The sequence below is a fragment of the Mucor mucedo genome (genome assembly GCF_025094135.1).
Source record: "Mucor mucedo strain NRRL 3635 chromosome Unknown EV154scaffold_287, whole genome shotgun sequence".
NCBI classification, from domain to species: Eukaryota; Fungi; Mucoromycota; class Mucoromycetes; order Mucorales; family Mucoraceae; genus Mucor; species Mucor mucedo.
Genome location: NW_026252571.1, coordinates 1 through 26,490, shown reverse-complemented (window position 1 = coordinate 26,490; position 26,490 = coordinate 1). Strand labels below are relative to the sequence as shown.

The 26,490-nt window shown below is 36.2% G+C and overlaps 9 protein-coding genes across 9 annotated transcripts; 4 read left to right on the top strand and 5 right to left on the bottom strand.

The window, feature by feature from the left end:
• Positions 1-1,201: 1,201 nt before the first annotated feature.
• Positions 1,202-3,484, bottom strand: EV154DRAFT_167071 (uncharacterized protein). Its single transcript, XM_051594190.1, has 2 exons — positions 3,260-3,484; positions 1,202-3,204 (listed from the first exon to the last, which is right to left on the bottom strand). Exons 1-2 carry the CDS (start codon positions 3,404-3,406, stop codon positions 1,339-1,341), a joined length of 2,013 nt encoding a protein of 670 aa, XP_051450147.1. The 5' UTR covers positions 3,407-3,484; the 3' UTR covers positions 1,202-1,338.
• A 384-nt stretch (positions 3,485-3,868) lies between these two features.
• On the top strand, positions 3,869-4,909 carry EV154DRAFT_608250 (uncharacterized protein). The gene is made up of 3 exons (XM_051607667.1): positions 3,869-4,288; positions 4,349-4,444; positions 4,513-4,909. The coding sequence occupies exons 1-3, from the start codon at positions 4,012-4,014 to the stop codon at positions 4,743-4,745; spliced, it is 606 nt and encodes a 201-aa protein (XP_051450146.1). The 5' UTR covers positions 3,869-4,011; the 3' UTR covers positions 4,746-4,909.
• Positions 4,910-5,912: 1,003 nt separating this feature from the next.
• On the bottom strand, positions 5,913-6,639 carry EV154DRAFT_533643 (small nuclear ribonucleoprotein-like protein E). Its single transcript, XM_051603992.1, has 5 exons — positions 6,553-6,639; positions 6,451-6,477; positions 6,317-6,379; positions 6,174-6,252; positions 5,913-6,114 (listed from the first exon to the last, which is right to left on the bottom strand). Exons 1-5 carry the CDS (start codon positions 6,589-6,591, stop codon positions 6,059-6,061), a joined length of 264 nt encoding a protein of 87 aa, XP_051450145.1. The 5' UTR covers positions 6,592-6,639; the 3' UTR covers positions 5,913-6,058.
• Positions 6,640-9,899: 3,260 nt separating this feature from the next.
• Positions 9,900-12,187, top strand: EV154DRAFT_533639 (cytochrome P450). Its single transcript, XM_051603991.1, has 8 exons — positions 9,900-10,300; positions 10,374-10,446; positions 10,512-10,784; positions 10,862-11,187; positions 11,255-11,282; positions 11,344-11,402; positions 11,468-11,891; positions 11,978-12,187. Exons 1-8 carry the CDS (start codon positions 9,995-9,997, stop codon positions 12,094-12,096), a joined length of 1,608 nt encoding a protein of 535 aa, XP_051450144.1. The 5' UTR covers positions 9,900-9,994; the 3' UTR covers positions 12,097-12,187.
• Positions 12,188-14,407, bottom strand: EV154DRAFT_533634 (uncharacterized protein). The gene is made up of 8 exons (XM_051603990.1): positions 13,592-14,407; positions 13,353-13,518; positions 13,192-13,269; positions 12,973-13,131; positions 12,875-12,920; positions 12,633-12,812; positions 12,454-12,577; positions 12,188-12,396 (listed from the first exon to the last, which is right to left on the bottom strand). The coding sequence occupies exons 1-8, from the start codon at positions 14,119-14,121 to the stop codon at positions 12,309-12,311; spliced, it is 1,371 nt and encodes a 456-aa protein (XP_051450143.1). The 5' UTR covers positions 14,122-14,407; the 3' UTR covers positions 12,188-12,308.
• EV154DRAFT_166804 (WD40-repeat-containing domain protein) lies at positions 14,396-16,201 on the bottom strand. Its single transcript, XM_051594189.1, has 6 exons — positions 15,828-16,201; positions 15,511-15,751; positions 15,306-15,442; positions 15,064-15,226; positions 14,628-14,988; positions 14,396-14,574 (listed from the first exon to the last, which is right to left on the bottom strand). Exons 1-5 carry the CDS (start codon positions 16,125-16,127, stop codon positions 14,864-14,866), a joined length of 966 nt encoding a protein of 321 aa, XP_051450142.1. The 5' UTR covers positions 16,128-16,201; the 3' UTR covers positions 14,396-14,574; positions 14,628-14,863.
• EV154DRAFT_533620 (WD40-repeat-containing domain protein) lies at positions 16,130-18,569 on the top strand. Its single transcript, XM_051603989.1, has 9 exons — positions 16,130-16,335; positions 16,418-16,571; positions 16,637-16,779; positions 16,841-17,060; positions 17,163-17,322; positions 17,399-17,466; positions 17,544-17,667; positions 17,728-17,940; positions 18,015-18,569. The coding sequence occupies exons 1-9, from the start codon at positions 16,326-16,328 to the stop codon at positions 18,402-18,404; spliced, it is 1,482 nt and encodes a 493-aa protein (XP_051450141.1). The 5' UTR covers positions 16,130-16,325; the 3' UTR covers positions 18,405-18,569.
• Positions 18,570-21,792: 3,223 nt separating this feature from the next.
• On the bottom strand, positions 21,793-22,425 carry EV154DRAFT_557271 (uncharacterized protein; the record flags this gene model as incomplete). The annotated part of the gene is made up of 2 exons (XM_051605416.1): positions 21,793-22,263; positions 22,331-22,425. The coding sequence occupies 2 exons, from the start codon at positions 22,423-22,425 to the stop codon at positions 21,921-21,923; spliced, it is 438 nt and encodes a 145-aa protein (XP_051450140.1). The 3' UTR covers positions 21,793-21,920.
• Positions 22,426-25,798: 3,373 nt separating this feature from the next.
• EV154DRAFT_584515 (uncharacterized protein) lies at positions 25,799-26,461 on the top strand (the record flags this gene model as incomplete). Its single annotated transcript, XM_051606738.1, has 2 exons — positions 25,799-26,283; positions 26,352-26,461. Coding segments are annotated over exons 1-2 (370 nt in total), but the record flags the coding sequence as incomplete, so codon positions are not given.
• Between the last annotated feature and the right edge of the window lie 29 nt (positions 26,462-26,490).

The window sequence follows — 26,490 nt, the reverse complement described above, 5'->3', positions numbered from 1 at the left end:
AAGAAAGATAAAAAAAAATGGGATGACCCAAAAAAGGGAGACGAAAGGTGCTACCTTGTTATGCCGTATTTCCAATGGTTAAAAGGCGCGCGCACATTTTTGATGTGTGATATTAGACCCTTTTTTTTTTTTTTATTGCAAAATGAAATGAAATGTAACTCATATAAATGAACCAAAAGGAAAAATTGGATTTATATAAGGTAGTACAGTGCTTCGATTGGTTGCATATTGTTTTGTGTTGCCCAAACCTTTTTTTTTTTTTTAATTTATCTAAAAAAATGCAATTAATTTATAAACTCTTATCAAATTTCCCCCCCGAATTGCCCACACACTTTTTTTTTTTACCAGTAAATTTTTTTTTTTTTTTTTTTTTTTTTTTGTTACTGAATCATTATTATTTTCCCTGAAAAAAGTCTAAATCCTTTACTTTTAATTAGAAACTCGTTTACCCTACTAAAAATATAATGTTTACCATTTTCATTGGTATGTGTCACTTTTTTGGTTTTAGCACTGTTTACACAAAAGGACTGTGTTGTGTGTGTCGCCCTTATTATTGACTCCGCCCCTTCAACACAGGGTTTGTGCCCTGAGTTCAAACCGCATGATATTTTTTTTTTTTTTGTTTATTTTATTTCATCATGCAATTTTTGGTCATCCATGACACCTAGTAGTAGTAACATGCCTCTCTGTCAATGAAGAGGGGGGTTTGTGTAGGTTTATTATTTTTAGAAGGGAAGGTCTTTATATAAATGACATTGATGTGTAATTTTGGAAAAAAAAAATGACCTCTTGACAAGCTTAGATGATCCTATACATCGGGGCGCGTTTTAATTTGGAACTGTTGGGGGACACCCTTTTTTGAGCGCAGTTTACTGCCCATATTTTTATTTTTTTAAAAAAAATAAAGTAACGGGATGATTTGATTGGGGGGGGGGGTGAACAATGCCACTTTAGTGAGGCGAAAAACGGAAATGGGGGGGGGGGATTTGGGCTTATCATGTAACAAAAAAAAAATATTTCCTGAGAGGAATATAATATAAATAATAGAAGAGAGTCGGTATACATAAAGGGAATTGTTTTTTTTTTGATTGGACAGTCATGCAAAAAAAAAAAAAGATGGTGTTTCAGGCCAAATCGAAATTTTAATTGTGTTTTGTAAAATTCTAAAGAAAAGGGTGTGTGTGTGGTATATAATGAATGTAAAAAGAAATAATAATCAAAGGTGGTAGGGATATCTAAAGAGAGAGAGAGAGAGGGTAAAAGGAGAGAGAAAAGGGAATATACATTTTTTTTTTTCCAAAGAAAAAAAAAAAAAAAAAAAAAAAAAAAGAGAAAAGACTAATGAACAATGACGATTTGACCTTCTAAGCCTTGCATCTCACTGACACTGACAATACTTGCTGTATCACTTCCACTTCCTGAATGATCCAAAACTAAACTTTCTCGATTTCTTCTTCGTTGTCTTATACTACCACCACCACTACTGAGTCGTTTATTGATGATATCATTGTAATCGCTTTCATCTTCCTCCACAAATAAACCGATAGATCCAACACGGGCCAACGCCATCTTACGTCGATGATGCATCATTTGCTTAAAAACTGTTAAGGTGGGTGTACTCATCATCAGCTTGAGATGTGACATAAAGCTATAGAACCCACAGACAGCCACCAATCGGTCTCGACAGAAACGGTCGATGGGTAACCATGGTTGCACCGTGTTGACTTTTTTAAGCTTGTTTGAAGTATTTGGCATCGGTAGACGCATCTTGTACTCACATACACGCAATAGATTACAACAAGCGCATTTTGTCTTGGGTGCCATGGGAGGCAAGCTCTGTTGTGAAGAGCAATGGCTAGTGGCAGGTGAAGTGGTCACGGAGGAGGAGGAATTGGTGGTGTTGGTATAATTGGAAAAGACGCTACTGTTATGATGTGAATCATGCCAGCCTTGAATCTCACACTTATTACGAGAGATGGCATCAATCAGCTTCTTTTTAAACCACGGTGATTTCCACCAACCTTGTGATTGTGGAAAGAACAAACAGGGTTCAATATCTTCCAGAAGCACTCGTTTCATAAAGAGTGTGGGTGGAATCGTGGTGGATGTATCAGTCACAATTTTCAGGTGATCTGTGAATTCTGTCAGGATAAATCCATCGATACGGACGGTATTGGTATTCGAAGGCTTTGGACTTAGGTCGATGGATGAGAAACGTAATGGATGTGAGATACGGTTAGCTAAACGAGAGACAATGGGTTGAGGTTGAGAATAACGATGTGCAAGTGTGCAGCTTCCGTTAGCACTTTGATGCACTACGGAATCCAGTTGGATCAAGAGATCTTTGAGTTGTTTCAGACGGTTATCTCTGGTGTCCCAAGCGTCTAGGACAGAAGTGAGTTTACCACCTGTTTCACGATGGATCTGAACAAGACCATCACGGTCTGTGACTTCATCCATGAGGATATGATTGAGAGAGGAGAATAAAGAAGAAGTGATGTCTCCTACATCTATTTCGAGTGCTTCTTTATCTTGTTCAATGGTGGATCTAATTTCTTCTTCTTCAGAGAGGGCAGATGCAAGTGAATTGAGGTCTCTTTTTAAATAAGCCTTTTGTTCTATCTGACCATCCAACTGAGTCAAGAGCTGTTTACAGTTGATGCAGAAACTATCAGTGTCATCATCATTATTGATCAAAAAGGTAGGTTCTACAACATCATGTGATAAAGAAGAAAGAGAGGAAGAAGAGCAGAGAGAGGAGAGGCCATCTAAGGAATTATGATTATTATTATTATTGTTGTTGTTGTTGTTGACAGCATGTTGATCACATGATTTAAAAGTAGGTGTTGTGGTGGTGGTGTTGGTGATTGAAGAATGGTCTGGTATGTCGGCACTACTCTTTCTCCTTCTCCATTGGGTGACGGCGGCTTGTCGGCGTTCTAGTTCGCCTTCTTCTAAATCATCCTCTTCTTTGAGGGGTGCATCTGTTTGTTGTCTTAGGTAGTTGAGACAAAGGGTGATGGTAGATTTGATAGATTCTCCATCGATATCGTCTGTAGCTAGTTCGGATAATAAAACAATGGTTTCCTTGGTGTTGAACTCGCTCCTTTCGAGCTTACCCGATAGATGATTAATATATTGATCCTTTTGTGAGAGACCTACCAGCCAATCGTGGCGGTCATGCTCATATTTACGGTGGATGGTCTAAATGAGGATTATTAGAGAAAGACAAAAAAAAAAAAAGAAGGGAAACACTCACGGATAAATCGCTTTCTAACTCTACAACTCTCGACTCAAGTTTAGAAATGATATCTTGTGCCTGTAACAAAAATGGTAGTACGTCTTGTTCTGAAAACTCTTGTTCAAATAAACTCTCTCCATCCGCATACTCTTCTTCTTCCAGCATGTGCTTTTATGTGTAAATGCGCAGAGATGGGGAAAAATAAATAAAAAAATTTAAAATAGAGAGAGAGAGAGAGAGAGAAAAAAAGAGAAGAAAAATAATAATCTTGGTATACACGCACCCATTTTTTTTTTTTATTTTATTTTATTGCCTACTTAAGAAAAAAAAAAAAAAGAGGGGAACACAGTGCTTCTTTTTTTTTTTTATGATTTTTTTTTTTGGAAGCAGTTCTTTTTTTTTTGACTGTTTGCTCACAAGTGAAAAAGATGAGCTCATAATTGAACAATAAAGAGAAGAAGAAGAAATGAAAGGGGAACCTCCTTTTTATTGAAACTTTTGGAAAATGATGACGGAATCTTAAAAAGGGTTATTTGGTATCACTTTTTTTAACTCATGGTAAATCTGAAAAAGGGTATGTGCGAGCACAAACAAAAAGGTATTTTTAATTTCTTGTGTGACATGTTCCCGGGGAGAGAGGTTGAAAAATCCATTTTCAATCTCCCCCACTGCTTGTCCCCTTTATTATTATATAAAAAGTTAAAAAAAATATCTTTTTTCCTTTCTTCTTCTTTTAACATCTCCTAATACAACTTTCCTTTTAATTAAATATGAAGTCTATTTTCGCCGCCATTTTCGCTGTTGCTGCTGCCGTTGCTTCTGCTCAAAAGATTGTTTCCAGCAGACCCGCTTCTAACCAAGTTATTGTTGCTGGTGCCAGTACTCAAATTGTCTGGGCTCCTGTTGATGGTGTTATTTCCACCATTGACCTTCGTAAGGGTGATCAAGTTGCTTTAGCTTTCTTGAACACCGTTGCTACTGCTGTCCCTGCCACCACTGGTACTTATACCTGGAATGTTCCCGCTGACCTTGCTGCCGGTACCGATTGTAAGTACACATCACATTTTAACACATCAATTATTTATGTCCTAATCATTCCCTTTATAGATGCTCTCTCTTTCGGTTCTTCTCCCAATGATACCTACTCTCCTTTCTTCACCATCCAAGCTGCTACCGGTGGTGCTGCTGCTCCTGCCTCTAGCGGTATGACTTTTTATTAAATGTTCAATTACCAATGAATAGAGACTAATTCGTTCTTTTTGTATATATAGCTGCCAGTGCTCCTGCTGCTGCTGCTTCTTCCTCTGCTGCTGTTGCACCTGCTGCTTCTGCTGCTTCCTCTGGTAAGCCCGCTGCTGTCTCTTCTGCCGCTGCTAGTGGTAAGCCTTCTGCCTCTGCCTCTACTTCTGCTCCTGCTGCCTCTGCCACCTCCGGTGCCAACAAGAACGTTGCTGCCGTTGGTGCCATGGCTGTTGCCGGTGCCGTTGCTGCTGCTTTGCTTTAAATAGTTTTTTTTTTTTTTTAAATTGAAAAAGGAAAAAAAAATTCTTTTTTGTTGAAAAAAAAAAAAAAAAAAAAAACTTCATATTTTTTTTTTAAATCCCCCCCCCCTTCCCTTCTTGTACTCTTTTAATAATAATAATCTACTTTTTTTTTATTTAAACAAATAACTCTCTCTCTCTTTTTTTTTTTTTAATATGATGGGATAATTCTATAAACCCCCTTGCATTTGTAATTTGAAAATGTAATTTAAAGAAAATGAAAAATAGATTAATCATTGTACTACGATGGGAAAAAGGGATTTTTTCCCATCGCCCTTTTTCATCCTGTGTCACTTTCCTTCTCGATGGTAAATGGCGCGCGCGAATGGGTTTTATTGTAAAACACTTGGCAATTGTAGATCGGATTGGAAACGAATATGTGTCACACCTTTATAAAAAAGTGCTTCAAAAGAAATTTAAGCACGTCAAAGGATGTGGCGTGTACCTAATAAATATTTATTTTTTTATACAAATAAAAAAAAAAGAAAAAGCGCCACAGCCATCTAAACACACACACAGGGCCAGTAAGATGGTAAATAAAGGAGAGAAAGAGAAAGAGTTTCATCTGATGTTTGTTATTTTTTTTTTTTGCCTCTGTGTGTGTAAAATGATTTGATAATCGAAATTATCAAATGAAACACTCCTTTTTCCTAAAACTCTCAGCTTATGTCCGCCTTTTCTAAACCCCGTGTAAAAAAAAAATCACTATACTCCCCTCTCTCTCTCTCTTCATCCGACGCGACTTTTTTGGTTGCGCTGATAAACAAAATAGATTAACCGTCGCAATATGGAATATACATTATCCACGCACACACACACACACACCCCTCTCTTTTTTTCATACATTGACATATTTTCTGACAGCACATAGACACACCCCTTATATACCCCTCACATACTTGGTCATATGGACCGTGATTTCCGACCCGTGCTGTATCTCTCTCTCTCTCTCCCCCCTTTCCAAATCTCATTTTAACTGGTAAAAAGCCTAGGGTGCACGGACACCTCTCTTTCTCTCTCACTTTGCATTTTGTATCCTTTTCCACTCTAATTAACCTACATTTGTTCACGCGATATTTTCCCTCGGCTGGCTGACTGGCTTTTTTTTCCCCGTCGCATGACAAGCACCACTAGATATGACATAGGAGCCCCTTCAAAAAGATATAACTCGCTGTAATATGTGCTTCTTTCTCTTTCTTTATTTTGTAAAAAAGAAAAAAAGGGGATAAAATATTTTTTTGGTTAAAAAAAAAGGGGGTTGGGGGGGGGGTGAGCCTTAATTGTCAACACCTTGTATTAAAGTAATGTTATCTCCCTTCAACATGAGTCGACCTAATATAACTCTCTGTTAGTCCGTTTTATTCTCAACTTAATATGCAGCTTCTTTTTACCAATTTTGACTCTTGTATTGTTCTTGGTATCAAACTCTTCACCGTCTTCAAGCACCAAGTTCATAAACTCATCAAAACCCTAACCCAAAGAAAAAAACGCGCGTTTAAAATAATGAAGAACAAGGGATGAAGTCCCCACTTACAATAATTTGTCCTTCAATTCTCATATCAGTCTTATCGAATAACCAGATCTGAACTCTGGATTTCTACAGGATGGTAAAAAAAAACAAAAAAATATTAGTAAAAACAAACATGCGATTGATCTCTCATTTCTTACGTTTTGAAGGTATCTGAAAATCAGATTCTATTTTTTTTTTTTATAAAAGAGGTTAATAATAAGCACGGTAATATAAAGAAGGAGAGTAACGTGGATTCTTACAATGGGTTGAACCATAATCTTTTGCACTTTGGATGACATTTTTAGTTCTTAATTATTCAACAATTAGTAGAAATGAAAAAAAAAAAATGTGTTTATGAAAAAAAAAAAGCAAGTCTTTTTTTTTGCCTCATTATCCAAACTCCGTTTCACGTCACTTTGTTTGACTAGAGTGTATATATGCTTCTGCTGTCAAAAAAGGCTTTGATTTTTAAAAAAAAAAGACCTCTTGAAGAATGACTTTTCATCTAGTGTATTTAATCTGTATTTATTGTTACATTGGCTGTATCTTATCAAAATCCCAACTAGTAAACCCAATCCATCTAAAAAAAAAACTAATGCACAATTTGATAAACGGCGTCCCCTTTTTATTTTGTAAAACATGAGAGTCTTTCAATGCATGAATGATTTTTTTTTCTTGATTTACTAGACTTGAAAAGAGGTTTAGCACGAATGAGATATTACAATCCCCTATTACTAAATCAGAGCTTTGAATGACAATGATATCAGTAACAGTGGCACCCATCTCATTCAGGACCTAATTTCAATAATATTGCAACAGCCAATCTAGCCAAGCTTTATTCAACTAGGTTCTTCCTTCTAGCTCGAATAATATACACTCCCACATTTCCAGTTTCCATAGGCAGCAAGGGGGTATAATGTCGTGGCTGGAGGATATACAAAAAAAAACATATTCAAACAAGAATTCGAAGATGACAGTCAGATCATTGAGGATAATTTTCGTTCATGCACACGTAAATAAGCTTTCAAACGCTGCTTTACTCTTCTTTTTTTTTTTTTTGGTTTTTTTTGTTTGTCTACTGTACGTTTGATCCAAAAACTTTTTTTTTTGTTACAGGTAACTACGGAGATGTTCTTATAGGATGAAGTGAACGACTTTATCAAAAAAGGGCTTTTTTTTTTAAAATCTGAAATCACAGATTTTTTTCATCAGATGCGATCCTATGCAAGTCACGTAACTCATTTCTACTTGATCATCTGTTTTGATAATAAAGACGGCAAGCATAGCCTTTTTTCTTTTGGTTTCACAACCAACTTGGAACTGGTACGGACAAGGGGCGCCCAGAGCATTTATAATAAAACCCACAATTTTATTGTGTAGTTTGTACGAAAAACTACCATGACTACCGTACGTTGGATTGACGACAGAAACAAGAAATTATAGGTCCTTCAAATCATCCATGAAGATGGTTTGGCTTCAAGTAGCATATTCATATATAAATTTAATTCAGACAGTAAGGCACAAACAGTAACCCTATTGACTTCTTCGGAAAATAATCGGCATACCCGTCGAACGAAAAGGAAAAAAAAAAAAAAGTAAATGAGGCCATTATCATGATAAATGAGCAGTACGAAAGCCAGTAAATGTATCAACTAAACTGGGGGAGGGGAAGTCATGCTTATTCAGTGATTATAATTAAGGTTTTTCAGCACTCGCTTTATGTTTTCGTCACATCCTTTTCTGCCTCAACTTTTTGTTTATTTATAAACAGTTTTTTGTTTAAACGTAGTTTATAAGAAAGTGACCAATTGACGGTGAGGAGGGACAGGTTGCATATTTTTGTGTTCTAACTTAATTTTAATTTTATTCTATTAGGGATGCAATTACCAATCGAAGCACTGTACCACTTTAATAAAATCCAATCTTTCTTTGGGTTCATTTAAAAAAGTTACATTAAATTTTCGTATATATAGGCTTGGGAAGTACAGCGGACAAAAGAGGTTATCACTTTTCACCTCCCAAAAAAAGATTTTTTTGGTCATACACACTTACGGTCATCCCATTTTTTCTTTTATTTAATTCTCTTTTGTACTTTTTGTGAATTGTCATTCATGTCAACCCATCAATTTTTACAGTGATTTTTTTTAGATGCAGTACTATTTTTTTCCGCTGTAGAAATGGGGGGTGAGCATTTCTTTTTAAAGAACAAGACAATTTGGAGGAGCAACAGATTGGGAGGGTGCCAAGCGGTAAAAGAAGACAATAGACCCTCCCTTTTTTTTCTTGTAGCACATAATGTAAAGACTTTGCATTGATTTTTCAGCAAAATTCTTTTCTACAATTTATAAATAGCGTCTTTGCCTTCCCAGATATTCCTAAACTTATTGTAAACCGGTAGTAAATGTCAATCTAGAAAGACTTTTTTTTATAAAGAGTTTGCCAAGGCAATTTTCTTTTTTCTTATTCACATGTATATATTTTTGGTCATACATTAAGTATTTTCCATCTACACCTATTTAGCAACAAAAGAATCCTTCTCCTCCCCGCCCCTCTCCCCTTTTCATTTTTTTTATATAATAGGCAGTAGTGAGTAAAAATCATGCTGTCTCATAAAGATTAAAATCCGTCTTTTCACCCTAATACATATATAGAAACTGATATTGTACCGTGTTGTTTCAAATTGAGACCAATCTATCCTAGACAAGCCCTCTCCAAAAGATACATGTGTGTTGACATGAAGTGAGTCTATTCAAAGGATTTAATAAGCGTATGGAGGTCGCTGAAGGACCCAAATGTGGATAAAAGAATGAACACAGTACGTCACAAACGTGTGTCTTCAAGCGAGGCTGACTTGTCTGTAAAACGTCCAATATAAAAACAAAAGAGTAAGGTCGAGGCAGTTAACTCATTCTTATGGACTTAGGAACGGGTTCAACTTTTTTTTTTTTTTTTTTTTTTTTTTTTTTTGCATTAAGTAAACTAATATTTATTCTTTTTTTTTTCTAAAGAGTGCCTTGTTTTATATTTTTCTCAAGCTTCAAACTAATTTTTTTTTTTTTTTCTGTACAAAGAAACACAAAAATATGACTTCTAGGAGGGGATTCCTCTTTACTGCCTTTTTTTCTCGGATTCATCCATAAATAAATGTACAAAAAAATAAAAAAAGATCTTCCGGAAAAAGGGTTGTTGTCCAACGTTACTCAGTGCAGCACGGACTAATCTTAACAGCCCAAATAAGTATGCACGCCATGCACTATGTCAGGGTCTGACCTTGGATCGACCTTTCAATTACTCGCAAGAGGTTTTTCTTATAAAAATTGAGGGAGGCCCATTGTTTTTTTTTGACAGTCTTTTTTTCCTTTTGTCCAACTTATTTTTGCATTGTATCATTTCCAGTGTAGTCCCTACCATCCATCATGTCAAAGGTTCAGATAACCTTTGTACTGCCTTACAAAATACAAATAAAAAACATGTGCTTATTTCACTACTTCAATTCCATGTTATTCTTGTAAGACAAAAAGGTCTATTTCATTGGGTCGGTTATTCTCAAAACCATGATACAAAAAGTAAAAAAAAAAAAAAAGCTTAAATATATTGCTTGCCCGCTTTTAAGTTATGGTTATAAAAAGGGGGAAAAAACATACTGATCTTGATGCTCATTTCACGCATTCCCCCCAACTCTTTGTTACATTAACTTAACCCATGTCTCTTTTACAACATGAATTCTTAAAAGTGCCGTTGGAAAACGCACTCGTGATCTTTAACAAGCACATCGTACCCAGATTAACAAAAAAGAATAAATCCATCGCCATTAGTGCCGCTGTTGCCATGTCGGTTGTTTATTTTATCACTGAACTGCTTAAACCCCCCAAAAAGCTTCGTCATATCCCTTACTTTGGCCACTTGGGCGCTGTTTGGTCCTCATTGGTCTATGAGCCCGTTTGGGACCGTGCTTACCGTGTTCATCTCCCTGAACTCACCAAGAAGGGACATCCTGGACTTTTCATGGTTTGATTTTTATTTACACTTCAAAAAAAAAAAAAGACTTCCCCCCAGTTACTTATATTTTGATATAATACAGGAGCAAGGCAGATTTGGCTGGGCATTACATATTGCTAACCCCGAAGATGCAAAGCGTTTCTTCTTAAAGACAGGTAAGTTTTGAAAAAAAAAAAAGTGGAAGGTATGTGATCCAACCTAAAAATTCCTACTATTGTAGAATTGTTTCCAAAGGTTGTACCACAAAACGGACACAAGGAGACCATCCAGGGTAAATTTATTGGTGGTCCCAATATGTTGGTTCTCAACGGTCATGAATGGAAGGCCCAAAGAAAAGTTGCTAATCCCGCTTTCCATCGTTCCATGCCTGTCAAGTTGTTTGGAAAATTAACCCAAGATATGTTCAAGGTCATGGAAGGTATGGGCGAAACCATCATCATCACTGATTTATTAGAACGTTGGACTTTGGATGCCATTGGAAAAGCAGGTTTTGGTAAACTATCCACTCATTAGAGAGAGAGAGAGAGAGAGAGAGAGCCTAGTCATACTTAATCACACACACACCGTTAGATTTCGACTTTAACGCCCTCACTGACGAAAAGAACGAATGGGTTCAACGTTACAGTCAAATCAATCTCGGTTTACGTGACCCCAAATTCCATTTCTTCCCTTCCTTTGACACCAAATGGCTTAGTTGGTTCCCTCAACGTGCCAAGATTCATAAGGAACTCGATATCTTTTTGAGCATGCTGGATGATGTAATCGCAAAGAAGCGCGCTGCCATCAAACAAGGTGTGACAAATGATGCCTTGGAAGAAAACGAAAGAGATTTATTAGGTCTCATGATTGAAGCTGAAGAGAGAGGTGAAGGAATCATGGATAATGAAGAATTAAAGGTAACCTTTTAACGTCATTCCCCCCCCCCCATATTCATAAATCTCATCTGATTCTTTCTTTTTGTAGAGTAATTTGTGTGTCTTTTTCTTGGCTGGTAAAATGCACACACATTTTTTTTTTTTGTATGGCATGCTACTAACAATACAAATAATTAGGTCATGATACTACTTCATCCGCTTTAGCTTTTGCAATCCATTATTTGGCACAAAATCCCGTGAGTAAACAAAAGCAAGAAGAGGGGGAAAAAGAGAGTATTCATATTTTTTTTTGTGGATTTAGGATATTCAACAAAAGGCAAGAGAGGAAGCCATTCATATCTTGGGCGATGAGCCCGAGGATGTCTTACCTACACTTGAAGAGACCAGAAGAATGACGTATATCAATCAAATAATGAAGGAGACACTTCGTATCAATGGCCCCACACCTCGTATTTTACCTCGTGTGGCAACAGAAGACACTTACTTGTCCAATACTTTTATTCCCAAGGGAACATGGATCACCGTCAACATGTTTGATATCCAACACAATGATAATATCTGGAAGGACTCTCAAAAGTTTGATCCCGATAGATTCGCAGAGGATGGAGAAGCCGTCAGAGAGGTAGGAGAAGGTTTGCCTTGGCTTCCATTTGGTAATGGAGGAAGACAATGTATCGGTATGAATTTCAGTTTAAGTGAACAACGTGTCATGCTTTCCATGTTATGTAAGTAGAAATTTAATTATTTTTCATCTGTGCAAGGTAAAAAAAAAAAGAAACTAACCATGGTTTAAATATATATATATATAAAGTGCGCAAGTATACTTGGGAAACTCCCGAGAATTCTATTCATAAAGAGCGTGTGGTTTGCTTTGGTGTGGGTATCATTGCACCTCAAGCATTGGATATCAAGTTCCAAAAGAGATACTAGTTTAATGTTCCCACTTTATATTTATTTTTTAACCCTTCATATTAATTTATTAATCTTCTCTATCAAAATAATAATAATAACAAAAAAAAATGTCTTGTGAATTCTCCAAATGTTGTGATTGTATAATTTTATAGCGAATAACCTTTTAGTATCTGTTTGATGATAAGGGTAGGACCTTCTATTTTTTAATAATAATAAACTGCAGACATAAACTAATTCTTTTTTTCAAGCTCGTCCAACCATTCATCAAACGATTTATTTTTGATGATAAAAGATTGACCGATTTTTGAAATCAGTTGACTGAGGAGAGAGCGGGGGTGAGTGAAGGGTGGAAAACAAGAACATGTATAATCTTACCGTTCTTCTAATGCATTTTCTGTATGCAGAATTTCATTTTCAATCGTATTTGTGGATTGAAGCAATGTTTGAAATTTTTGTTGCTGGATTTGCTTATAAGAGCGTTCCTTTTCTTGAAAATTCACTAATAGCATTTAATTGAATACACCGAATAAAGATTAAATAAACATCATACTTACATCGTATGGCATCGATGGATTGTATCACATTGTCAATTCCATCGTGACATGTAGGCACGCTTGTTAAAATTGGAATATCCTGTTTATCTAAGGACGTACTCCATTTCTCTAAAAGAGAATCCAATGTTTTCCTAATATCAGAACATACTTGTGCAATCCCATCTTTTTCAAATTCATTCACTACAGCACCCAATATCAGTTCATCAGCATGTGTTTTTTTTTAAAAAGGACTTTTTTTTTACCAGACCGGATGGACTCCATGATTTTATTGACCAATTGAATAGTCGACTATAAGAAAAAAAGTTAGTACGGCTACTTTATTTATTTTGACAAGGCATACGATAGAGGTATGAGGGCTCATGACATTTTTTGTTTCCAATAGTTCATTGGGTGTCATGCTATCGATTTCTTGAACCACTTTATCCTTCTTGATTTTCAATTTTGCTGTCTCTATTCTTTCCATACATTGATCCACTTGTGTGAGGCGTCCTTTGTTTATCTAGTAGCGATAGGGTTACCTCATTAGACTTTCTTTTTATTTTGGAAGTATGCAACTTACTTCTTTCCATTGTCTTGTTAAATCTTCATGAATTTGTTTGTTTGTTTCAAGCAACAATAAAATCTTATCTTTTAAACCCTGTTTTTCATTTTCTTTTTTTTTTAAAAAAAAGGGCCCTGTTTTTTTTAACTCGTTTCATTGCATTTAAAAAAGAGACTTACTATAATTTCTTCTAGCGGGACAGAGTCCTTTTTCACTACTACTCCTGGTGGTGGATCCTGGCTCTCGATTTTTTGAATTTGCTTGAATAAAATGTCAGGTTGAAGTGCCATATAACCTAATTCGGTCTTCACCCGACAAGTTAAAGCTTTCAGTCTCTTGGATTTACTACATAAAAATGATCAGCCCCTCCCGTAACTACTGGGTTGAATACAAGAAAAAAAAAATCAAGATGCATTACATTACGAGTGATTGAATAGCTGGGTCGTCATACAATTCCCTTACACGCTGCACCAACGCCTTTTCCGACTCCTTATATTCTTCATTCAGTTCTTCCAGTGTCTTTTGCAACGAAGCGGTCTTTGCCAGACGGTGCGATTGAAACTCGTTTATGAATTGCTTCTTTTGTTGGTCAATGCCTTGATGTTGCAAGTGGTAAGACAGTTCAAGTTGGGCATGGAGATCCTGCAAGGACGATAGGAGACTTTCACTTATCTCAAGAAGCGGTTGCTCCGATGGCAAATCGGGTAAACGAGAAATTTGTTGTCTGATCACAGACAGCTTTGAAGCTGGCAAGGATCGATTATCGTTCCATTGGGTACGGATCAGATCGTGTATCTTTTGGTAAATCTTTTCATGGGTAATGGCGAGTATTTCCGTCAGGTCGCGCTTACTACCGATGGGCAATGGTTTTGCTAAGGGAGTTATTAAAGAGGCTCTGTCGTGGGCGGCGGATAATTGAAGTTGGTACTGTTCTTGCTGGAGGGTCATTGCTTTATAGGTGTTATTTTTATCTCGTATTGCCGTGGCCTCTTGGTGTTCTTGTTGTAATAACTGCTTTGCATGGAGAATTTGGGTCTCTAAATAAAGAAAAGGGGTGTATGTGTGTGTGTTTAATGAAGGTCGTGTTCAGTTGAAAAAAAAAAGCAGGATTCAAGTGTACCAAGGCTTCTTATTTTTAGAAGCTGTTGCTCATTTCGTTTTCGACACTCCACATATTTAGTTTGCTTGTCCATTTTGTAAGTTCCAACTCAAAAAAGAAGATACAAAAAAAAAAAAAAGTATTTACAATTTGGTTTTATTGAGTAATTATTTTTTTTTTAAAAAAACAAGGCACAAGGAATTTAATCGTCCCTCGTCCAGTTTTTCCACTCTGCAAGTGTATCACTATCAATGTAATCATATCTCATAATAAAACCATCCTCACTACCAGTAATAATTTGACTAGTAAGGCAATAATGAGTAACAGTTTTTTTTTTCTTTTTTTTGAATCTTACCGAGAATCACGAGAGAAGACGCAACATTTCACAGCCTTGGTAGCTCGTCGATGACCCAGTTCTGTCACGATTTTGCCTGTCTTGATATTATACACATAAACCATACCCTGGCTCGATCCAACACAAAAGAAAAGTTCATCCAAACTGACATCGAATCGACAATAGTTTTCACCCGTTCTAATTTTATATGATCGGACCGTCTAATTTCATACAAAAAATATCAGGGCTTATTTAATTCATTTTTTTTTTTCTGCAGTATCTATGTAAGGTTGTCTTACTTTTTCGGTTTCCAAGTTCCAACATTCAATTTTGCCATTAATGGATTTTGTCATCACGTTACCGTTGGCCATGCGAATGCAATCTATAAGAAAGGGATATGAGTATTTCCTACCTAATGATAAAAAAAAAAGTAGGTAAATGATTCCCCCCTCCTTACCAATATAACTATCACCATGCATCTTTCTCACAAGATGTGAATCCTTCTTTTGAACAGTAATTGGCTCATCATCCATCGTCTCTGTTGTTGAAGGAACATTCCACACACGAATCTCACCTCTTGCATTACCAGATACAAATGATTCGCCTGAAGGGTTAAAACACTATGTAAGACACATTTTAGTATATCAAAACCCTGTCTATCCTCCCTCCTCCTCCTCTCTTTTTCTTTGAATAGCATACAGTGACAGTGGCATCAGCCTCAAAAATCGCTATACATTTACTTTGATCCACATCCCATAATCTGACCGTTCCATCCTTTGATGTTGATAAAATGATGTTGTCGCTTTGGGGGTGTGATTGTACATCGTAAATAAGTTCTAATAATAGGATGATCTTGTCAGTGGTCTCAAAAATCGAATATATCGACACAATATTAGCTACTTACTGGTATGTCCTTTCAATATACTGATCTCTTCCGAATTAGCAACACTAATAATACGAACAAGGCCATCGGTTCCTCCCACAGCTAATAAACCGTCTCTTTCCCTATACAACCAACAAAATGTTTCCAGCGTTGTCTTGTTACTCGTTTCCTCTTCATCGTTCATTGCTGACGGTGGTGTCAAGTCAAAGTTGGACATGATATCCAAATGGTCACCACAATGTTCATTATCGTAGATACTAAGCTATAATGGTATGGGGTTTAACAAAAGTATATATGAGGGGGGGGGGGGAGCCGTATGTTTCTTTTTTTTTTTTTACCTCACAACCACCCACGGTGGCCAATATATTACTGGTATCTGTACTTTCACGTTGAACAGCACCACGCTTATCAAATGTCTTGACCTGATCAAGACCAAAAGGGGCATTAAAGTTTTTGTTGTTGAAAAAGAAGGCAAGTTGGTTGATATCTCCACCATGGTTTTCCTTGACAATTCTTCTTAATCTCATATTCTCAAACACATGTTCTAAGCGATGTTCTTTATCTTCTGTCTTTATTGTCTTATTGGGTTGCACATTGGTTGTGTCTGACAATCTTCGTTTGACGGCTGCACTGGTCATAATTTTTTTTTTTTTTTTTTATATATATATATAACGCGGGGAGGAAAAAGGGAAAGCAAGAAAAAAAAAAAAATCACGCGTTGGGTGTCACCAATGATTGTGACTGGGTCGACGGGGGAAAACACCATCTTTTGAACGATTTTCCTTTTTGTTTATCCCCCAGTTGCAACCAAAAAAGAAAACCTTTAGTGGCGCGTCATGGATTACGGTAAAAGAAAAGAAATCCAATGAACTAGTCAAGACAAAAAAAAAAAAAAAAGAGACAGAAGTCTAATGTATATTCTTATTAGAACTTGAAAGTAGAACAGAGGAAGAGAATGAGAAACTCATTAACGAGGAGTATAAAATGTGGAAAAAGAACTCGCCTTTTCTTTATGACCTTGTTGTCACACACGCGTTAGAATGGCCTAGTTTGACCTGTCAATGGTTTCCCGACGTAGAAGAGTAAACAAGAAACACACCCTCATCTTGACCTCCTCCCCTCAATAACATTCCCCTCTTTCTTATAGGCTTCCTGACAAAAACTACAAGACGCAACGTTTATTATTAGGAACACACACAAACGACGACGAACCCAACTATTTACAAATCGCTTCCGTTCGATTCCCTAAAGAAAACAAATCCGAAGACACTCCCATGGAAGAACTTGCCGGTAAAATAATCCCCCCCCCACTTTTATACTACTTTTTCTGTACTTACCTTTCTGTGTGCAGACGAGAAGGAGAATGAAACTTTTATAAAGATTACACAAAAGATCCTTCATGATGGAGAGGTCAACAGAGCTCGTTACCAAATTGAAAACCCAGACATCATTGCAACAAAGTCAAGAACAGGTGATGTTTACGTATTCGATCGCACCACTTTTGAGCCCATGCCTAAAGAAAACGAAAAGTTTAACCCCACCTTGAGATTAACTGGACATCATAAGGAAGGGTAAAAAAAAAAAAAAAAAAAGGCAGGACTCTCCTCCCTATGTCTTATTCAGTACTAATAAGGTCCCTCTTTAATTTTTTTTTATTTTTTTTTATATAATAGTTATGGTTTAGCTTGGAGCCCTCATAAGCATAATGCTAGTCATTTATTAAGTGCTGGCTTTGATTCTAAAATTTGTCAATGGGATATTGGAGGAACTACCAAAGAGAACCGCGAATTAGAACCCATTCGTACATACTCGGCACATACAACTGGTGTTGAGGTACATATATTTTCCATTTTTTTTAGGGCCCTCCCCCTTGATGGGATACTAGATTGATTCGTTTGATAAATAATAGGATGTGGCATGGCATACAAAGTTCGAATCGATATTTGCCTCTGTCGGAGATGATGCCAGATTAATGATGTAAGGATTTAAATTTAAACGTGTGTGTGTGTGGGGGGAACCTTTGACAATATATATTAAAAATGATATCTGTCCAGTTGGGATGCAAGAAACGATTCGAATAAGCCAATCCATAATATTCAAGCACACGAGGCCGAAGTGAACTGTGTTGCCTTTGCACCTAGTAGTGAATGGGTACTTGCAACGGGTTCAGGCGATAAGGTAAAAAAAAAATAATGAAGTTACATCACTTTAAAACTAAAAAAAAAAAACCTGTTATAGACTGCTGCATTATGGGATTTGCGTAACCTCAAGTCACCTTTACATAGTTTAAGAGCTCATCAGTCTGAAATTCTTCAGTTGGCTTGGTCACCACACCACGATTCCGTCTTGGCAACAGCTAGTAGTGATAGAAGAATCCTTGTTTGGGACCTTTCTAAAATTGATACACCTCAAACACCTGAAGAAGCTGAGGATGGACCACCTGAACTTCTCGTAATTATATATATATATATAGATTGAATATTTAGCATTGACCACTCTACTGAAAATTTTTGTTTTAAAAATAGTTTATGCACGGCGGTCATACAAATAAAATTTCAGACTTTGGTTGGAATCCTGCAGAACCTTGGGTGTTATCTAGTACAGCTGATGACAATATTGTACAAGTCTGGCAAATGGCTAGCAACATTTACAACCCAAATCAAACAGAATCCGAACAAGAGAATCAAGTAGCAGAGACCCAAGAGATGATGATGATGAATAATAGTATACCCGTCACAACTAGTACGAATAACGAGATGGCTGTCGTAGCGGATATCGCCACTGTATCCACATCCCAATCAGCTAACGGAAATTCAATCATCGAAACTAAATTAGCCGCAGATCTCGTCAATATTTCTAAACCTTCTTCTCCTAAACCTGAAGACCAAACTGAAGCAGATAACATGGAAGAATAAAATTTCTGTCATTACAGTCACGAAAATTTTCCATTATGATGATAGCTTCAAAAATTTTTGAACATGAATAAAAAAAAAAAAAAATTTAATATACTCAATACATCAACCACATTTCTTTCTTATAAACCTTATACAAAATATGTGCGATTTAAATTGGTGTACTGTCTGTGATAAAGCCATCTCTTGTCAATCCGTAAGTAAATCCAACCCTCAACCTATCTCATTTATTCATTGAGCTGATGTTCTTTTCGTAGGACTCTTTATATTGCTCTGTAGATTGCTATTCAAGAGATGCCGACAGTGATTCAAGCCATAACTTTCAATCTTTCTTTGCTCCAAAAACATCTTCCATCACATTCAATAAACAGATATCGCTCATGGATGATATACCATCCCTAACAACATCTTCCTTATATACCACTTCCACTGCCTCATCATCGATTTTTACACCAAATATGTTACCCACAAAGCCACAAGACGAAAAAGAAAACAATTTATCATGTTGCGACTACTGTGAAAGTGTAAACAAGAAAAATACCGGTTTATCATCATTATCCCAATCCATTTATATCCCCCTCAACTCATTAAAATAAAGTTACTATTTTGTATTCATCTATCTAAAACCTACAAATTCCGAAAAGCTAATTTTTTTTTTTTTTACCGCTCAGACCCTTTATCATTGAAAAGATTGCCAATTTGTCTATATCTTGAATAGATTTAGCAAAATATGTTGAAGAGGGGTTTACCTCCCAAGGTATGAAAGCACTGATTTTTCTTTTAGATGGTATTCAAATTCAACTGAATGCTATATAAATATTTGGCCAAGTAACAAGTTTTGATCCGTCGTAGCCAGTATAAACTTATTAGCAACTATTGTAACAACCCAGCATAGGTCAGTATCGGGTAACAGCTTCTACGCAAGCCGTTACTTTTTTTTTTAGTAGTAGTTCTGATTCCAAGAAGGCGCTGTCATTAAAGATATGTCTTCTTCCTGCTCTCATGACAAATTCCACAATGCTCATGCTCAGCGATATTAATTAAATACAGTCCGATCCCCGCCCACACATTTATATGGATATAATAAACATTATTAGCATGATGCCCGTAAAGTAAGAAGAAGAAGAAGAAGAAAAAAAAGATACCTAGCAGTAAAAGAGCAATACACATATTCAATGGCTGCGCTGCTTGCACTACCGTAAGGGCAATCTACGACCACGGGCTCCATCGACAAGCCTAACTAGTTAAATTGTTAGTAAATATTTGTATACCTATACGTTATACTATTTTACCCATCATCAAGAAACCCACGGTACTAATATAATTTAGTTGGGCTGGATTTTTTTTTTTTTTTGACTGAACGTTGCAAGCATATCTTTGAGTGTCTTGGGTAATTTGAAAAGACCGTCGTCAATGTATTTAGTTATCATCGGCCATTGTTACATTATCTTTACCGACTTCACATGCTCCTAGCTTTAAGTTACCATATCTAAATAAGATGTCAGCTTTGGCACCTGTGGCTTTTCAGGGTCTCTTATTCATCGCCTCCAAACCTCTTTCTTCATTTCTTTTCGAAGAAACAGCAACACTGGACTTTGGAATGGATCTAAAAAATACTTTGTTTCCCGCCTTGGGTTAAATGAATACTACTCGGCTCACCAAGAACAATCCTGATGTTTCTATCTTTAAAAGCTCTGTAAACGAAAAGGCCATACTTTATGCAGCAAATCAGATTCAGAGTACCCGTTTAGTTCTAGGTTATTATTGTAAAGGAATAGTTCTGCAGCTCTAATAATGCTTTCATCGATCCACTTCAATTTAAATTCACTCATCGATAGGATCATGATGTTGGTTGCTTGCAAATGTATATATTTCTTTACCAGTTGTTCAATTTTTTAGAATAGCTATCTAGGTAGTCGTTTAACTCTTTATGTGTATTAAAAAAAATCAATTTATTATATAATATGCTTTATTAGCAGTTCTATCTGCTTGTGATATTTGTTTTTTTTCAATTAATTTTTTTTTTAGCTGTTTTTCTTTCATTTGGACTTTTTCCTCCATTTGCTTCTCCATGTCGAAAGCAATAAAAACGTCTTGTAATTCACGCCTTCTTTCACGAAAAAAAACTTTCCGGCGGTAGCCGTAAAGCTTAGACCGCCAAAAAAGTTAACCGGCCGGTATCGGTCTAAGCTGACACCGTTACCGCCGGTAGGGGGTTTAATAAAACCGTTACCGGCGGTAGAATCAAGAAAGCTTTCTAATTGCAGCACTCTTGATAATGGTGCCTACTGGATCTTCAAAACCATCGATAAAGACACCGTCATTATCAACAACCTAAAGATGTATTTGTTCTGTGTGAGTAAATGGGAAATGTCTAGACCTCCGTATTTTTTTTTTAAAACCAGACTTACAGAGATCCTGGCCAGGACCAGCAGGCCAGTATAGGTCCAACCATTTACGGTGTAACACCTGTTATTCACAGGCTGTGAGTTCGAAAAACTCCAGAACCCTGCCTAGGATGTCGCCTTCCTATAGCAAAGACTAGCCGCAGCCGCAATATATCTTTTTTTTGATTTAGCGTCTTTTGAAAGAAACAAGAGTCATTACTAACTCACCTTTTTTTTTACAATATTGGTTACTTTCATAAGATAGAAAAAATATGTTATAGGAAAAGAAAAGGGAGAAGAATAAAGTGTGTGAAACAGCTTTATTTGTAGGCTGATAAACAAGAGCTTATGTCAGAATGATTTAATTACCTGTTTCATCTTTCATAATGTCTGGGTCTTTACTTAAAATAGAAACATATGCAAACCTCTCAAGCAAATCAAAACTTGGTAATTGTCTATCTACGTTCCAGTAGTAGCCTGTAATGACAGTGAAGCATATTTTCTGGAAAGCAAAAATCAATGATCCTAAGAAGTTTAGACGATATGACATGTCAATCGACGTAAAGACTTATGTGTAGACCATCACATGATTCTAAAAAATACGTTTGAGAAAAATACGGAGTTCTAGACATTTCCGAGTAAATGTGTATTTAAAAAAAAGTAAATTTATTACATAAACATACTTTATCAGCAATGTTTTGCATGGAGAACAAAATTAAAGTAAAACCTAAAGTGATACTGTTAGAACTTGAATACCACTTTATTATGGACGAAAAAAAAGATAACGTATTATGGTCTATGAGAAAAAACTATGGATATTCACATGAAGAACTTGATAGTTCCAGGAAGAATATTAAGCGCCTTATTAGATCATGATGTAATAACCTGGTGATAATAAATAATCAACATGTCTTTAAATTTAGCCCTTCCATACTGAGTATATAAATATTAATCAGAGGGATCAACAGTAATAAATATTTACTCGCCACAGGGTTGTACCCTGTGTACAGACACTTCAACGGTAGAATGAGAATAAGCGGGGGTAATGTGTGATTCACGATTAACTTTTTAAATTATTATCCATCCTTAATGTGATGCGACAATTAACTTTATTATTGTATCTATGATATCCTCAACAAAGACACTCATGGTATTTTTGCAGCATGAGAAGTGATTCGTAGAAATATATACAGAAATCAATATCGCGAAAGGAATCATTCAATTCTGCATTATATTGGCCTTTAAGAGTGATGATTTGCCGGTACATTGAATTCCAGTTTCTTGTTGTAGAATGTCTAGAATCATACTGATCGAAAAATGAATTTACAGCTTCGTCAACACTACGATATAAGGTATCGTCCAACGTGTATGGAGGGCATTTGCTGGTTATGTCTATCCATTGTTTTTTGCTAAACAACGTCGTTTGGCGTTCAGGATGCTTGGCAGAAAGATCAATGATAGAGTTTAAACCGAGGCTGTTTTCAAATACATCAGAATAATAAAAATAAAAAAAACTGTTTAATATACAAGTACATACCATACTATTGATTGTTGGTTTCAATCAAGAAGGTGGTAAATTGAATGCTTCCTGATGGCAGCATTCTTGATGATTGTACCAACTGATTCCTCAGAACCATCGACGAAAACCCCGTCGTTCTCAACAACCTACAGATGCATTTGTTCTGTGAGTAAATGTGAAATGTCTAGACCTCCGTATTTTTTTTTTAAACGTATTTTTTTTATACCACTTACAGCAATTCTGGTTAAAGCCAGCAAGCCAGTATGATCACAACTATTTACAGTGCAAACACAGCCATTTACGGTTCGTGAGTTATAAAACTCAAGAACTCTCTGCCTGGGAGGTCGCCCTCCTATAGCAAAGACTAGCCGCAGCCCCAATATATCTTTTTTAGATTTAGCGTCTTTCGAAAGAAACAAGAGTCATTACTAACTAACCTTTTTACAATATTGGTTACTTTCATTCGATAGAAGTATGTTAAAGGAAAAGAAAAAGGGAGGAATAAAGTGTGTGAACCAGCTTTATTTATAGGCTGATAAACAAGCTTATGTCAGGATGATTTAATTGCTTGTTTCATCTTTCATACATACATTTGCGTTTAAAAATCAAGATTTTCTAAAATAGAAATCAATTTTTTTTAGCTCAATCAAAATTTTCCGTGCTACTTTTTTTTTTATTAACTGTCCTTAAGACTTGTCAGTAGTCATTACAAAAGAAACTTTTACCGAAACCTGTTTTCTAGTCAATACAATGGAATCTGGCCTGGCAGGGTGACAAATTAAATATGGGTATAGGTTCTATACAGTAAGAACCACCCAAGATCTTTACTTTACTTTTAAAACATTGTCCATTTTGAAAAGGTCAGCCTTCAATTGCAGATTAAATGAATCAATTACTACAATAATTCTGACACAACTGTGAGAACAGCCTCGCCAACTCCTCCCAAGTAAACTTGAATTTGTTCTCTAAGCTATTTACTTGAACTAACTCACTTTTTCTAAATTAGTGCCACACAAACAAAAATCGTGTTCGAATGAATATACGCGCAAGCCAAAGCCGTAATAGTGTTCACGTAAAGCCGTTTTTATTTTTCCTTTGGAAACTATCAAAAGCTCAGATTTCTGCCGCTTCAATCTAGGCAGTGGGTGATCAAGCTGAGAGTTCAGCGCAAGCTTATTGCGAAGCGTAAGTGATGTAGAAAGCAAAGAGGGATATACCACAGAAGGCGAACGAGATAGAGAAATCGATGGACTCGAGATATCAGTACTGTATTGATTTCTGAGTTTATGAGCAGGATCAGGGAGATGGCGATCATGAAACTTTTGAACTCAGAGCAGAAAATGGGCGCCTAATCACAGTCGAGTTACGCATATTTACAGTAGAAATGGATGGCTATGGATAATGTACCGATCCACAAACCAATAGCCGTAAGGGTTTGAATAGATGAAAGATGCTATACGTGCGTCTACTTGCCTTCGTATTACTTCTTTGTATCCAAACTTCTGGGCTAGACGACAATGCAAATTTAAAGTATATTCCCCACAAGAATGTCTACTCTATTTTAAAACGAGATAAAGTCGACTGTGTTTCCATTGAATTACTCAAACTCTCTCTATCCAACATATTGAATTTCGCTAGTCCGAAAATGAGAGACGTTTATGATGAGCTGATTTCTCCCGCAGAAATGAAAAACATCAATTGTACTAGAAAGGAGACGTCAGACTTAATTGCCCACGATGAAATTATGAATGTTAAAATCGTGAAACTTCTGGACGACCTCAAACCCCATGCTTAATGAAAGTTGATGCGTATCAGCTTCGTACGCAAATTGAAGAACTGAAATATAAAGAGACCGAACAACTTTCAGCCAAATATCAACTGTTGAACGTTGTAGAAATCATGTAAGTTGTGTTATTCTTGTCATAAAGTATGAATATACTTATTTTGTTATCAGGGATTGTGGGTTCAAGTTCTGGAAGACCTCTGCATCGGAATCAGAATTTTCATATCCTTGAAAATTCGAAGACTTGATAGAGGTTTCCACCAAGAAAAAATGATTTTACCCAGCGTTGGCTTCATCTAGCACGTGCACCCCTTCATAAGTCGAAACTTTTTTTTTTGCTTATATATTAGCTTTAGAATTGCCACGTTTATCCAAGTATGTTGGATGACACGAAATTTATTCTGTCAAATGGTGAAAGTATCTCTGTAGCAACAAAAAATACTGTTAGAAGCATTGTGGATCAAGAGCAGGAGCTTACGGAATACGGTCAAAGAATCGGTCTGTTGGTGAGTTGTGAACGCTTGAAGAGAACAGTTGAACTTTGTAGCATTAAATTCAAAAAGGAGGATGAAACCGCTTCAGTGATCATGTAACAACAAAGCAACAATGCAAGGATCAATTCGTGTAAATAGTTAGATACATCAATTCATTGACTAACGATTCTGATAATCAAGTTCTTGCTTTCGATTTTAAGGGAAACAGCGGTTACTTAACCCAGAAATGACTGTGATCGGATGGTAAATGACTATGATCAGACAAATTTGGTCATATAAAAACATAATGTACTCACAAAAGGTGACATAATCATATATTCCAGCCGATTTACTTGAATTTGATTATTTGACAGGCACTTCGAAATGTCTTTACGTATGGAAGTTACATCTTGTTACGCTTTCAGCCAAGGTCCTTGAATCATTTTATATACCAACAAAAGAAAATATTCTTTCCTTGAGACTTGACTTGAAGATATCGTAGATCCCTTGAGCCATTCTCCAGCACCACTGAACCAAGTATTCATGACACCTCATCGAAGAAGTTAGAAATAACCTCTCGTGGACACACATTTCTTGTTTCTTTTGTGATAAACTGGATGAGTTCAAATTTTAGTTCTCACAGCTAAATCAATAGACCTGTTGGACGAGTTCCAAAACTCAAAATGAACGAAAAAAGCATTCGGGTACTCACAAAGCCACAAGGCAAAAAAGCATACAATTTATCATGTTGAGACTACTGTGAGAGTGTAAACAAGAAAAATACCGGTTTACCATCATTATCCTAATCCTTTTATATCCCCTCAACTCATTAAATAAAGTTCCCTTTTGTATTCATCTAACCTAAATTCCAAAAAGGCAATTTTTAGCCTATCCCCCCCCCCCCAGCGCTCGGACCCTTTATGATTTGAAGATTGGATAGGATCTACTGTTTTTTTATGCCAGAATAGATAGCAAAAGATGAAGTGAGTCTACCCAAGCTACTGAGGCACTGTTTTTTTTAGATGGTATTCAGATTCAACTGAATGCTATATAAATATTTGGCTGAGTGACATGAAGTTTTGATCCGTAACCAGAATAAACTTATTAGCAGCTATTGTAACAACCAGAATAGGTTAGTATCGGGTACCAGCCCTCTCTTCTTATTATGTAATAGTAATTTCTGTTTTCTCCTGGTTTAAACCGTCCCCTTTTTATTCAGTAAAGCATCCTTTTTTTTTTTTTACCAATAAGACCCCTTGTCTCAATTCGAATCACATATACACTGCAAAACATACATCCCTTTTTTATTTTTATAATTACTTATTTCATTCCCCTTTTAAAACATATTTATACAAAAATAAGTATATAACGTGTTGTTGATCTACTTCCCTTGATTTGTTCCTTTTTTTTTTTTTTTTTTTTTCTTCCTTTCACTTTTTATTTTATTTGTCATCTGTATAATGGATAATAATGTATCATCAGTAGAGCAACCCAAATTTTATAATAATCCATCCTTGATTGATGAAAATAATATACAGAATTCCAGCCCATTTCACTGCTACGATGCATATAACAACTACACATTTTCTGTGACAAGGAGAAAAGGTACAACTTTTATCAATCCTTCGTTTAAAGATGAATCCTTAGTCGAGCTTAAAGTCGGTGTTTTGCTCCCATTTCATCAAAACGATAATAACAGAACTAAAATTATGACGATGAGGTATAATCCATAATGCAATAACAACGACAAAAAAAAAAAAGGGTATTGACTTAGTTTATGTATTTTAGTGGCATATCCGCCATCCGATTGGCCGTCGCAGAAATTAATGCACAAAACATGATCCCTGGTGCGTATATTACATTAGTCGAAAAAGATTCCTATCCAAAAGCGGTCGAAGGTCAAGCTGCCATTACGCAAGCCGTATTC